A 13048-nucleotide genomic window follows, 5' to 3' on the forward strand; every position below is an offset into this window, starting at 1 on the left:
ATAGCCAGAGACGTCTGTACTTTGAGAGAGAGAGAGAGAGAGTTCAAATGCAGGTTCTACTTTTTTTTTTTAATTTTGTATATCCTAATTTTTCTAATATAGTATATTAAATCGTAAAAAATTACACAATTTCTTCGTAATTTCATTTTTTTTTGGAAAAAAATCACCAAAAACTCTAAACTATGCTCACTGTGACACATTTACCCTAAATTTTTTTTGCGACATAAAAAATCCCAAACTATGCCTACTGTGTTATATTTACTCCAATTTTTTTATGACACCAAAAACTTCAAATTATGTCCACTATGACACATTTATCTCAAATAATTTTTTTGTGATACAAAAAACCCCAAAATCTTAGGTGTGTGACAACGTTATCCAAAATTTCGAGGTAAATATGTCATATGTATAAAATTTTATGATTTTTGGTGGCACAAGAAAAAAATTACGATAAATATGTCATAATGGTACGTGTCACATGGATATAAGTCTAGGACTTTTGGTGTCACAAGAAAAAATTTGGGATAAATATGTCACAATATGCATAGTTTAGGATTTTTTTATGGCTTTTACCCTTTTTTTTTTACTCGTAATTTCATATTGACATGTATAGTTATTTTACTTTTTGTAGTTTTTTTTTTATATCATATAATTTTAACGGGAAAAACAAACTCTTGGCAAGACGAGAGAAACAAATCCCACGTACAAAACTAAGAATAACGTGGATTTTTATTTGGTTCCATGTCGAGGCAAAGAGTAATTTACGTTGTCACTGTCGACATGTGAGAGAACTCTGCTGCAAATTAGCGCTGGACCTAATAATAACGTGAAAAAAGAAATGGTCATTCTCTAATCTTATCCGTATAAATTGTTATCGATTGTTGTTAAATCAAAACCACATACATGCATAGCTGAAACTTTGTAAATTCAAGTGAGATGAATCGACAATCGTCACGGAAAAACATAAAGAGTATGCACGGTTTACATGTCCTTCAAAAATAATGTTTCCAGGGGCTTTGAGCGTCAAAGTCCATCGGGCAAATGCAAATATCATGGAGAGTTTTGGGAAGACATAATTGCAGTTCAAAAAGCCTCTAAAGGCCTTCTTAGCCCAAGGCAAATCCGGAGGTGTTTTGAGCTTTGAGCATTTTCGGAATGCAAATTCAATTTTTTTTTCCAACTTCGCCCTCGCTCAACTTTCATAATTTTGGAAATATCCACACCTCGTGTGATATTATCGGCTAGGGTTTAGGCCGCCGATGATGCCAAATCTAGCTATCGACAAGCTAGTTCGGCGTCGGCCAACCTAGCGTGAGGTCGCTCGGGTCTCGCGGTTCCAAGCGATCATTGCTCGAGGTCGGACCAACCTTAGGTGTCGCATGGGTTGCCCGACCTCAGGCAAGGCTAGCCAGCGACTAGATCTAGCCACCCAAAAGTACCTTACAAAGTGTAGTGTTTTTTTTTTCCCAACCGGTATTAAAGTCAAAGTTACTTCCTAACATGTTTTTAAAAAAATACTTCATCGAATACTATTTGTATTTTCCCTAAATTCCTTTGTGTTTCTTCAAAATGCGGGCTTGCCTGAGCTTTTGCATTTAAGTGCATTAAAAATCTTGATGAGTGAAAAGGTCACGGATGGAAAAGCTACGTTGACAAAACATGAAAAAGAACAAAAAAAAAAAAAATACTATTGACAAAATAAAATGAAAAACTAGCCCAAGGACAAAACTCTTTACGCTCGATGTCTACACCTAATATGTAAGGATCGAATAGAGTTTCGGCAGAGAATATTGGAAAGAATTCAGGATCGATGATCACAAAAGTCTCAGATCAACCTGTAATTACAAGTGAGGTATGAAACGGTGGCTGAAATGTCTAATCATACTAGAATATGTTAAGATTACAAAGACAACAAATGTGGTTTTAACCCAAAACCCGTCTCACTTCTGAAAACCTACCGTTCGTTTATTGCCCACTAGAGTTTGGTAGTCAATGTCGGCAATCGAGCAACGAGTGCATGCATCACTTCTGAAAACCCGCCGTCTATTTATTGCCCACTAGAGTTTGGTAATCAACCGTAAGATATCCAACTAATACTAATCCTAGAATTGGATAGCTCCTATCATCCAAAAGGGAGAGAATTACCAAAAAAGTCTTAAATCTATTGCGATTGTGTCAATTCAGTCATAAACTTTTATTTTGTCAACTCAGTCATAAACCCGTTGCAATTATGTCAATTCAGTCAATTTGACCGGCCGAAGCCGCCGTGTCAAATTTATAAAAATATTTTAATATTTCTCAAAAAATTTTAACTTTATTTAATAATTTTTTTCTATCTTTTTTTGGTTTTTTGGTTTGGACCAATAGCTTCCCACCGGGCAAAACAAAAAGCAAAGACAAGAAAAAAAATATTAAAATTTTGACAATGTTAAAATGTTATTAAAAACTTGTCATGCTCGCATTGGTCGGATAAATGGATTAAATTGACATAATTGCGTAAAGTTTAGGACTAAATTGACACAATTGCAATAGATTTAGGACATTTTTGATAAGTTTTCCCCCCAAAAATTAAGCAAGGCTGATGGATTTTTCTCAATTCCATCTCTCCCGCAGAATCAGACACGGGAGTTTCTTCTCATCCATCACCTCGCGAATGAACCGATTCAAGATGCGTGGTTACCGAGTTCTCCCCCCATTCGCGATACGGTAACAATTATTTACAATTATCTCCACATTTGCCTCTATATTTCTCCTTCAAAATGCGGTTACCCTCACCTAATTGCACCATTAATTGGAAATAATCACTAGATTAGAGAAACAAAATCGTATAATGACACCATGTTCGAGGTTGGAAGCCGTGGGAAAGGGCAAAGGTACTCGTTGACCACTCAAGGGTGGGGGCCAATGACTGTGAATGTGAAGACTAGAACAGCCCTGGTCAATTTTGGAAAGACTTTAATTGCTTGCTGATGGGGTCCGCTATGCTCCTCATGATTTGCCCTAACCACTCTCTCCTTTTCCATTGTGGGTTTTTCCTCTTCTTTAGCTTTTGAAAAGAGGTGGCCTTTTCACGTTTCAATCGCGCAGCCTATGAGTTTCAGTCTGGTGTTGTCCAGTCAGCCTACAGATTCACACTAATCATGATTCTTAACTAATTGCCGACGTTGTTGTTCCATCATTCAGACGTCAGCTTGTGTCTCTAGAATTAAATGCCACTAATGGGTTCAGAACTTTGGTTGTGCGAGTCTCGATTTCCAATTAAGATTAGACGGAACAACAAAATTGGTAAATTATAATAGATTTATAATTTTTTGGGTTAATACCATGAAAAACCCCAAATCGGTACACTTGTGACAAATTTACCCCAAATTATTTTTTTGACCACAAAAAACCCCAAACCGGTACACTTGTGATAAATTTACCCTAAATCGGTACACATGTGACAAATTTACCCTCCGTTAATTTTCATTAAATTTAACTATCAAATTGTTGATTTAGTGACATGTGATAGTTGACGGGTATACCAATATGGGGTTTTGACCCTCTGTTTGTCACGGGTTTATCAATTTGAGATTTTTCATGATATTAAATCAATTTAACGAGGGGTGAATTTGTCACATATGTACCAGTTTGGGGTATTTCGTGGTCAAAAGAATTAGTTTAGGGTAAATTTGTCACAAATATACCAGTTTAGGGTTTTTGGTGGTCAAAAAAATAGTTTGGGGTAAATTTGTCACGGATGTACCGGTTTAGGATTTTTCGTGGTTAAAAAAATAGTTTGAGGTAAATTTGTCACGGGTGTACCGGTTTGGGGTTTTTCATGGTATTAACCCTAATTTTTTTTAGAATTTTCCCTATTTAGTGGTGACCTATATACAAGGAAAACCTAAGGGTATTACTATTAAACGTTCGATATCTCCTTAAAAAGAAAAGACATATGAAAAGCCCAAAAAAAAGGGTAATGACATACTAACATTCTAGTGTCGAAGGAATTGAAATGGAATGAACATACCTTTCCTTTCCAATTCACAGAGTTTCGACCCAAAAAAAAAAAAAATTCACTAAGTGGAAAACGGTACTAAATATCAAAATTAATTCACTAACCGAAAAGACCCAAATTCTCAGTCAACACAACTATTTTTGAAGCCGTCCTTTTTAAATGTTGTCCTCATGAGGTTGCTTGTCAGTGGGAGCAAGTAAGCAAATTATAATCATAATTATATGACGTTGAAACTCGGAGTTCCTACGCTGTTTTCTATTATTTGTCCGAGATTGACATTTGACTAATGGTGTCATCTTGAGCCAACACATGCTCTATCTTGTCGTTTCTGTAATTGCCGATCTCATTGACTTGTAAGTTCATACAACTATTGGTAAATGTTAATAGGAACCGACAAATGAGGAGACACCACGTGGACTACTCTGAGTCAAATTAACAAAACATCAATCCTGTCCAACTTGCTTGATTAAATTAAAATGATGGAAACCGCCAGAAAAATTGCAATCGTGAGACTACATGTAACATTCAAAAATGAACTTTGAAAATGGAAAATAACAGTGTCTTCATTTGTCCAAGTTAAGTGAGTGTACAAGAAAGGCAAAGACCTGATAAGTGAAGAAACAACATAAATTAAAAAAAAAAAAACACAACATAGAAGTAGGGCTGTCAAGAAGACCCGGAAGACCCGAAATCCTGACCCCAAATGTAGTTCTCGGTTCGGGGCGCATAGCAAGCAACTTAAGCGGGTCAGATTTGGTTTAGTTGTTTAACCTAAATCTTTGACCTGTATGAAGCGAAAGTGAGTTTTGACACCGAGAGTTTCACCAAAAATTAAACTGATTTTTACTTTAGAGAAATTTGAATATCATGAGTCTTGACTTGAGAGTTTGATGAATCACTGGTTGCAACATAGCAGAGATCAACGCCAACCTTGAGCATCGCCGAACCCCAAATCAAGCCGAAGTTGGTTTGCATCTTCATGTGATGATCTCACCAACCAGAAGTACGAGGTCAAAAGATCATTGATCTTGAGCAAGTGGTCGGTGGCGATGCATGTTGTCTGGGCTCAGCCGAGCTCCACTGCCGCTGTGGCACTGTGTTGTCAACCATGGCCAGTACACGAGGTGAGAACTGCTTGACTAATCGGACATAGAGTGCCGATTCCGTGGGGTAGATGGAGGCAGCCATGGCTTGCTGTGAAGGACCAGTGATGAGGCAACTCTCTCCCGTCCTCATTCAGCTATAGCTAGTATGATCACGGATTGTTTCTTGTCTTCAGCTTAAATTATGTAATTTGTTTTCTCAGCTTCTTGAGTTTTTTTTTTTTTTTTTGGCCCCTGAAAGAATGTTCGCGGACGTCGGTATTTTTAACCCAAGCCGTACAGTTATGTTCGGCTCAAAAACAGTTCGGATCAAGGATCAGCTCACCATGATGGAATCTCCAAAATGGCTCGGACCATTTTCTGAAAACGTGAACAAAACCAACCCATCGACACTCCAAAACCACTAAAGTGAGCGTACACACTTGTGGCACGTTTAGGTACTGAAAAGAAAACTAGGAAGATGAGTATGTCAGGCCTAACATCGACATTTTGTGTATAGACCTAATCAAGCGAAGCGCCAATTTCCTCAATTTATCAAAAAGGTGAAGAGAAAACAAAACGGTCTGGGATGAGGGGAGGAAGAAAAAAAGGGCAAGGACCAAAAGCTGAGTAAAGGAAAAACTGATGCCCAAAAGTAAATCATCTTGAAAGGCCCGAATGGATAGCTTTCTACAATCATCCTCTTTTCTTTGATTTTCTTTTCTGTCCATAATCCGTACCTACTACTTTATTTGAGAGGGAATCTATCCCCATATCGAATTTTGGCCCTTGGCCCATGCCAATGGACCTACCTTTGTACAGTGGGTACATATTTCAGAGTTGCTTCAGAACTCAAAAAGTTGCAGAGATTAAAATGAAGCAGAGAGGGAAAATCAGAGATCCAGCGGCCAATGATGGCAAAAGACATCTGGTCACAATTAAACTAGTAGTTTCTCAAACTCACCCAGATTCTCGGAAAAGGAAAACCATATATAGAGAAATCAAGGCAATTGCACTAGTTTGAGCAACAGACCCACGGAAGTACCACAGGTAAGCATCACTTAAGTGATGATTACTTGACATGGAAAGCATCGGAGACCTGAATACACATTACATTGAATGAAAAATTCTACAGGCTTATAAATTGGCGGCAACCAGAAAATCCCTCCCTCCCTCCCAGATAGAAGTCTTTAAGTTACAGGAAGACAAAACTTAAGCAGCACCAAGAAGAAGTAGCAATAATGGGTCACAACATTTCTTGAGACCGTCTCACACAGCGAGTAACTTTCTTCCTGAATTCATTCCTATTCTCTCTCCATTCTTTCTGCAGTACAAGTTTAGAAGGACGCTAAAATAAGACTTCCAATAATTGCAAAGTAGAGACTGCCACATGCCCGCAAACATCACTTTAAAAAAAATAAAAAACGCATTTCCAGATCTACCATAATAGCCTCAAAAACAGAAATTTACAACTAGCAACAAGCCTTTTAAATATGTCCACAGAATTTTCAGCCACAGCATATAGCAACCTAGTCCATCAGGATATCCCAAGTCAAGGTTTTACCAACCAGGACACATGCACCTTCCAGTTAAGGCGACAAAAGGTTTTGATAAGATAAAAATTAATCAATTTTTATTCAATGCAAAGAGGATAACAACTCCAGCAATTCAGACAAAGGCGGAGAAAAAGACTTGTACTGCTACTACAAAATAAGAAAATGTAGCTTCCAACATCTTCCTCCTGCTACTTATGACTAGATTTCCGGTTGATACCTTTGCTCAAAAATGACTATCAAGAACGCAATAATCCTTTTTTTGAAACCCCATTTTTTTCAGAAAGAAGAATAGGAACGGGAAAAAAAGATCTTTTTCTTCTTTCCTATATTCATAGGGATAACGTGGCATTGTTCAGGAACAAATGTATATTTTTTTTATTGTAATAAAAGAATGGAACAAATGTATTTTTTTTTATAACACATTTTTTTTCTTGTAATAAAAGAATGGAACAAATGTATATTTTTGTTCTTGTAATAAAAGAATGGGTTGAAATATCTATTGATAATTTTACAAAGATAATTATATTGAAGGATTAAGTTATTACTCAACAAAGAAAAGTAAAAATTATTAAAGGATGAGATCAATTCAAAAGTGGCTTTTTATTATAGCAGACAGAATTCTATTGGTCTAATTTAGGACCTTCCAATAGGTTTTGACTCTATCTATATAGAATATATTATAGTATTATACTACAAACATATCAGCATAAATAATATCAATTCGGTCCTAAGATTTATTGATGACCCTCGAGGAGCCGTATGAGGTGAAAATCTCACATCTATCTATCTAACTGTATGTAGTAGTCTTAACAGATTGAATAAGCAAAAAGGAAATCAAAAACCTACCGCAGCTTCAACATTCGCTGGAGATTCGTCATTGGGACTGGAAAGCATCGATATGATACTCAAAACTATGCTCTCAACCTGCAAAATGGCGGGGACATCACTCACTACAGGACACAATGAAACAAGAACATCCATGTATAGCAACCAATTAAATATTTTGTGATTCTAAGCAAATCGGAGAATTTGAATAAAGCATGAATGAACACTAGAATTCAGTGCGTCCAAGTTAGACAGCCAAAAGAGGATTGTTACACAACTTTTGAGGATAACCTAGCCTCCGAGCCTGAACTGTGACGAACTATTGTAGGGTATTTGCTGAAACCTCTGAATTCACGATCATCTGCTCTTGCAATAGCGAGGCGGAAGTTTAACTATTAAATGCAAAATTATGGATTTCTTCTCCAATTGAAAAAACTAGGTCACCAGATTACGGGTCAAATCCTTCTATGCAAACTTAAGATCTTTTTTCCTCCAATGGAAAATAAAAAATGCCCCAAAGCCCCAGAAAAATACATATCCCCTCATTTGCTCTAGATGCCCTTTCTGCTAAATTTCTCCGTTTAAAGAAAATGCAACTGGTGCCAAATTGTAACAATGAACACGCCTTTCATCTTTCGTGATCCTATTGTTCGTGATTCACAATACGGCAACATTATGGTGCTTTTTAACAAACCAAAATGATGATAGTATGGTGTCCCAAGTTCGTTAGTACTTCTGAGAGCACAGCATATTTCCCAGGCACCCATGAAAAGAGTTAGCTACAGTACCAAGGTTTGTAGAATACACTTGGTAAGCAAGCTACCTTCAGAATCAGTAAAATCCCTATCAATAATAGACCGGAATGGTGGGTTAGGAACCCTACTTCAATGGAAAGGGGGAATCACCCTTTCGCAGTCGCTCCTCTACAACTACCTTTCGCCCAACATGATCACGAACAACGACAGAGAATTGCGTATTTAGGAGGAGGAAACAAACCAACCCACTTGTCCTGATCGGAACGATTTGAAGAAAAGAGAATGTTGGCCCCTCCATGGATAAGAAATCCAATGCTGCCACCATCCACAAGTCTGTAAGGGGGTCCCCCTCCACTCAATAGCCCCACTACCTTTTTTATGCGAGAGTCAATGTGCCCTCCCATTCCTTCCAAATCTATAAGGATCGAAGAGTTGAGCAACCACCATGGCTTGTTTCTAAATACCCTTTCCCAGAGAGATATTCTGTTGATTCTAATGTACAAACATGTAAGTATCTTATGTCCAAATACTCAAGGCTTTTTAAAAGAACAGATGCAGAAGTGTCAGAAAGGGAGAATGTCTGACACCCAATTTATAGAATGCATGCCAAGGACTGAAAGCACCAGTCCAACATCCTCTATGGCATATGTTTCTCAGCAGATCGCATTCATTACGAGATGACCAATGCCCTTCAGCATTGATGTGTCAACATCACCACCAACGTCTATTTTTAATACAAATTGGAAAGATCAGCAGTGAGGCAGCTGATAAAAGAAAAAGGAAAAATACTGTTTGGGTCTATTTGTATCCTAAACGTCAAATCATTGCAAAACGTGCTAAGTCCATCTCAAGCAATGCGCTATAGGCTTAGTTAACTAAAAAACTCTACACTTGAAGGGCTTCTTCAATTTTCATGCAAACTTCAAATCTACCAATTCTACTGCCAGACTTTTTGATCCTAAATCACAATGAGGCTGCGTTAGGTTCGGCTTTTGGGGAAATACTAAAACTCTAGGTTAAAGGGGTTTTTTGAAATGCAAATAGTGTTTGGTAAAGCGTAATTGAAAAGTGCAGTGCCTTGGGAATCGATTTTGGCTTAGATGCTGTTTAGAAAAAATTAGACTTGTAAAGGACTTTAGGTGTACATTTTTTAAATTAATTGATAAATAAAACGATAATCAACTTGTGAGCACCGGCGAGCCAAATCTGACACCGGCGGCTGTCGTTTGAGGTCGCATGACCTCAGCCGACTCCTGGTAACCCAAGCAGAGGCTCATTGGCGGTTGAATCTGGGCTCACTGGTGACGTTGCACGAGATGAAAATAGTGCAGGTAAAACTGGAATTTCTAAAGTTTAGCGAGGGCAAAGTTGGAAGGAAAAAAATACATTATCATCCGGAAATGCTAAAGCCCAAAGTTGGGTAGGACTTGTATTGGGCTAAGGGACTTCACAGGACTTTGGAAATGCAATGCATCTCCCCAAAGCTAAATCGCCAAACACCCTGACATTTTCCCTAGGGCTTTAAGAGGGGAAAGTGGTTCCCACACGCAGCCTGAGTTATTGATTAATGCAACCCTTAATTGCTGATGTCATGGCCAACAAGGCGCCATCCTGAATCTAATGTGACACAAACTTTTGGAAAACTAAATATAATGTAATGAGCATATAAAAAAGAAGATATAACAGTAACTTGAAATAAAGAGCTAAAGCAGGAACTGAAGAACCCCAAACACACCCATTGTTTGGAAGACAGAGCGAAAGCAAAATAATGCAAGTGATACCAACTCCATCTGAATAGTTTTCACTGCCTGTCTTTATCAACTACCAAAATCAGTGAAGATCTATTCAAGTATCCCAGGTGCAAGCGAACTGCTTCAGGCATATGGCATCTAGTGAACATGGCTGCATGTGCACTAGACATGGAATAAAATTGACATGGACATCAAATTCATGGTAAAATTGGAAGTCTTTAGAGTTTGAGGTATCAAAAAGTGTCCAATTCGAAGTATTCGTTGCACATGGGCAGCAGCCCTGACCTGACTAACTAAGTAACCAGACGTTAATCCCCGAAGGGCAGGCACCTAGGGTAGATAGAAAAAACTAGTAAAAGGTTTGTGAAAGCAAGAATAAATGCAAGTGACACAAGCTGTAGCTTGATAGTTTTCAATGCCTATGTAGTCACGAACTACCAAAACCTACGAACATCTACTCATATGTCCCAGATCTGACTGAACCAATTCAGGCATATGGCATCTAGTAAAACAAGTTTGTGTCCCAGAAATGCAGTGAAATTGCAACAGACACCGTAATTCATGGTAAAATTGGAAGTTCCAGAGGTAAAATTGAGAAACAGGTCGAAGGACAATGCTTTTGAGCCAACTAAGCCTTCTTAATATGGGAGTAAAAAAAGACTTAAAAAAGGCATTCGCATCAAAAGCTTGAGTCGTGTTCGAGGGCCCTATGACAGTTCAGTTGGTTATGGCTTCAAGGATAAGTCCTTAAGAGGTTACTAGTCTTTCGAACAAGAAACAACATTTGTTTGCCCAGTCAATGGGAGGTCTCTATAAGCACAAAAAAAGTACTTCCATTTGTCTCCAGCAACTTGCTATTTTCCTCTCCCACAAGAAAGTAAGCAACATGGAATACAGGTTTTCAGGGTAGATATCCCTAAGTGAAGAGGATCCTAGAATGCGCTGCAAGAAAGACTGATAAAAGCTCACTTCATCGAGATTCACAACCAAGTCGTGCATTCAACCTTAATGACTCTCAATCAAGCAACAATGTGAACGGTAGTTAAGGATATACAAAAGCAATAAGGCAAAAGTTCTGAAAATGAAGACTATAAAGCATGAGGAGAGCATGTTAACACATAGAAACATACTGTGTGTACAGGAGACCAGCGTTCGCTTGCCAGCTCATATCCGTTTGGATCATCACCAGGTGGATGGAGAATCGAAATGCAAACTTTTCCATCAGGATAAACTAAAGATACAGATTCCAATGTTTAGGCAGTTAGAATAGCTAATGAAAGAGAAACTAAAAGCAGTAATGCCACAGTCTCGATGGTAGAAGATGGCTCTCACCATTTGGATGCCACACGTCTGATGTAAACCTCACTGTTGGGGGACTGACAGGATAGTTAGGTGGAAAGCTCATTATTGCACTAAAGAAACCTCCTTCACTGCCATAACAATTGTGCATGAATAATAGCAAAATGTCAAGTTTTCAATTTCAGTACATAATACAGTCCAGACAGTAAAGATGCTAGATAAATGTGCCAATGCCCAACATCAGCTGAGGAAGTGAGAAGACAGAAGATAAAAGGCTCACTAAACAGTTTAAAGAGTAAAAGATATAAAAGTAGGTCTCCTATCTCACATTAATATAGAGCTACCAAATTGACGACAACATCAACTACATCAGTTGTCTCGTTTCTAAAAGCCACACACATCAATCTCAAGCCATTTGTTGGTGTTTTGGACACTTGAAACGATAATGTCAAACATGAATTTGAAGACTAAAACCAAAACAGAATAGACAATTAGAGGTATTTTATTCACATAAAAAGTCACAAGAACTGGCCCCTGTTCATATGGACTTAATCTGCATGAAAATCTCATGCTCATACCAAAGTATAACCAGACAAGCAGAGGTCCTCAAAGAACAACATAGCTAGGATTAAAAGGGATATACTAACAGGACATGACGAATGACATCACCTATGAGGCCTCTGTGAATTGCCCCTTCTCAGAAAGCTCTTAACTGCAATTATAATAATAATCTCAAACTCTCCTAAGATACGAATCCCAAATTGTCACGAGTATCCACCACATTCCCAACAAAAAAAATCACTGACCCAAATATATGAGATTGTTGAAACTCAGCAGTACCTTTTGTGGTAAAAATCATATATCTAGTCAAAGTAATGGCCCATCAAAGTTAAGAAAAGTATGCAAGAAAATTCATCTAACCCCATCACCACGTGCAGTCGAAGCAATATATCAAGTAATATCCATCAATTAAACCATTACCCAAGCATGCGATATCCAAGTCATACACTTCTTTTCCATGGTTTAATGCAATGCCCACCCCCAAGTTTTGTCCTTCGAACAACTAGAGAACATACATCTCCTCGGCCAGAGGCCAAATTTTGATTTCAAGAACACACATAGAGAAGTCGGACGCGAAGCATCATAACAATCAAGACGAATTCCAGCTCCAAGTAAACAGATTCCCAATTGAAACACCATCTCTCTTCTGTCACTAAACCAAATTATCCAATCTTTCGAGACCAATTCGAAACACAAACACCACGAAAAATAAGCACCTTTTCCAGAACAAAACCAACCACTCACGCCGCCACATTAAAAAAAAAAAAAAGAAGATCAATACATGAAAGAAAAAGGTTCATCGGCAGCACAAAAAAGAACAAAACTTCGAGCTCGACAAACAACGAAGCGATTCCACTCACTATAGGGTATCGGGAGGGCCAATTATGGAGACGCTCCACTCGAACACGTTGGTCTCGTCCACCAAACCCGCGGAGAACCCATCCACCGGGTTCCTGCAAAGATCTGCAGCGATCACGAGCAACGCACGCGATCACCGACTGCGACAAAGGAAAAACCCTAAAGAAAGATGGAAATCAGGAGGGGTTAGGAATCGGACCTCGGAGCTGCTTCTGGAGGAGAAGACTGGCTTGATTCGAAGCCATCACCCGCCGATTACTGAGGGAGGGAAGCAAAATCGGAGGGAGTCTTCGTCTAGTGAGAGAGACGGAGTCGATTTTGGAGACGAGACCTAAATAGCTTATGGGGAATCTTGAAATGA

General features: G+C 38.5%; 1 protein-coding gene across 1 annotated transcript; it reads right to left on the reverse strand.

Moving 5' to 3' along the window:
* Positions 1-6013: 6013 nt before the first annotated feature.
* LOC115726152 (ubiquitin-conjugating enzyme E2 14) lies at positions 6014-13048 on the reverse strand. Its single transcript, XM_030655910.2, has 6 exons — positions 12887-13048; positions 12690-12792; positions 11302-11399; positions 11100-11200; positions 7485-7562; positions 6014-6406 (listed from the first exon to the last, which is right to left on the reverse strand). Exons 1-6 carry the CDS (start codon positions 12930-12932, stop codon positions 6329-6331), a joined length of 504 nt encoding a protein of 167 aa, XP_030511770.1. The 5' UTR covers positions 12933-13048; the 3' UTR covers positions 6014-6328.

Source organism: Rhodamnia argentea, chromosome 8 (genome assembly GCF_020921035.1).
Source record: "Rhodamnia argentea isolate NSW1041297 chromosome 8, ASM2092103v1, whole genome shotgun sequence".
Classification (NCBI taxonomy): Eukaryota; Viridiplantae; Streptophyta; class Magnoliopsida; order Myrtales; family Myrtaceae; genus Rhodamnia; species Rhodamnia argentea.

Coding starts and splice junctions, on each gene's coding strand:
- LOC115726152 (XM_030655910.2), bottom strand. CDS start 12,932: ATGGCTTCGAATCAAGCCAGTCTTCTCCTCCAGAAGCAGCTCCGAG. Junction 11,201..11,301: donor AGACGTGTGGCATCCAAATG/GTGAGAGCCATC, acceptor CTGTATCTTTAG/TTTATCCTGATGGAAAAGTT. Junction 6,407..7,484: donor CAGCGAATGTTGAAGCTGCG/GTAGGTTTTTGA, acceptor CTTGTACTGCAG/AAAGAATGGAGAGAGAATAG.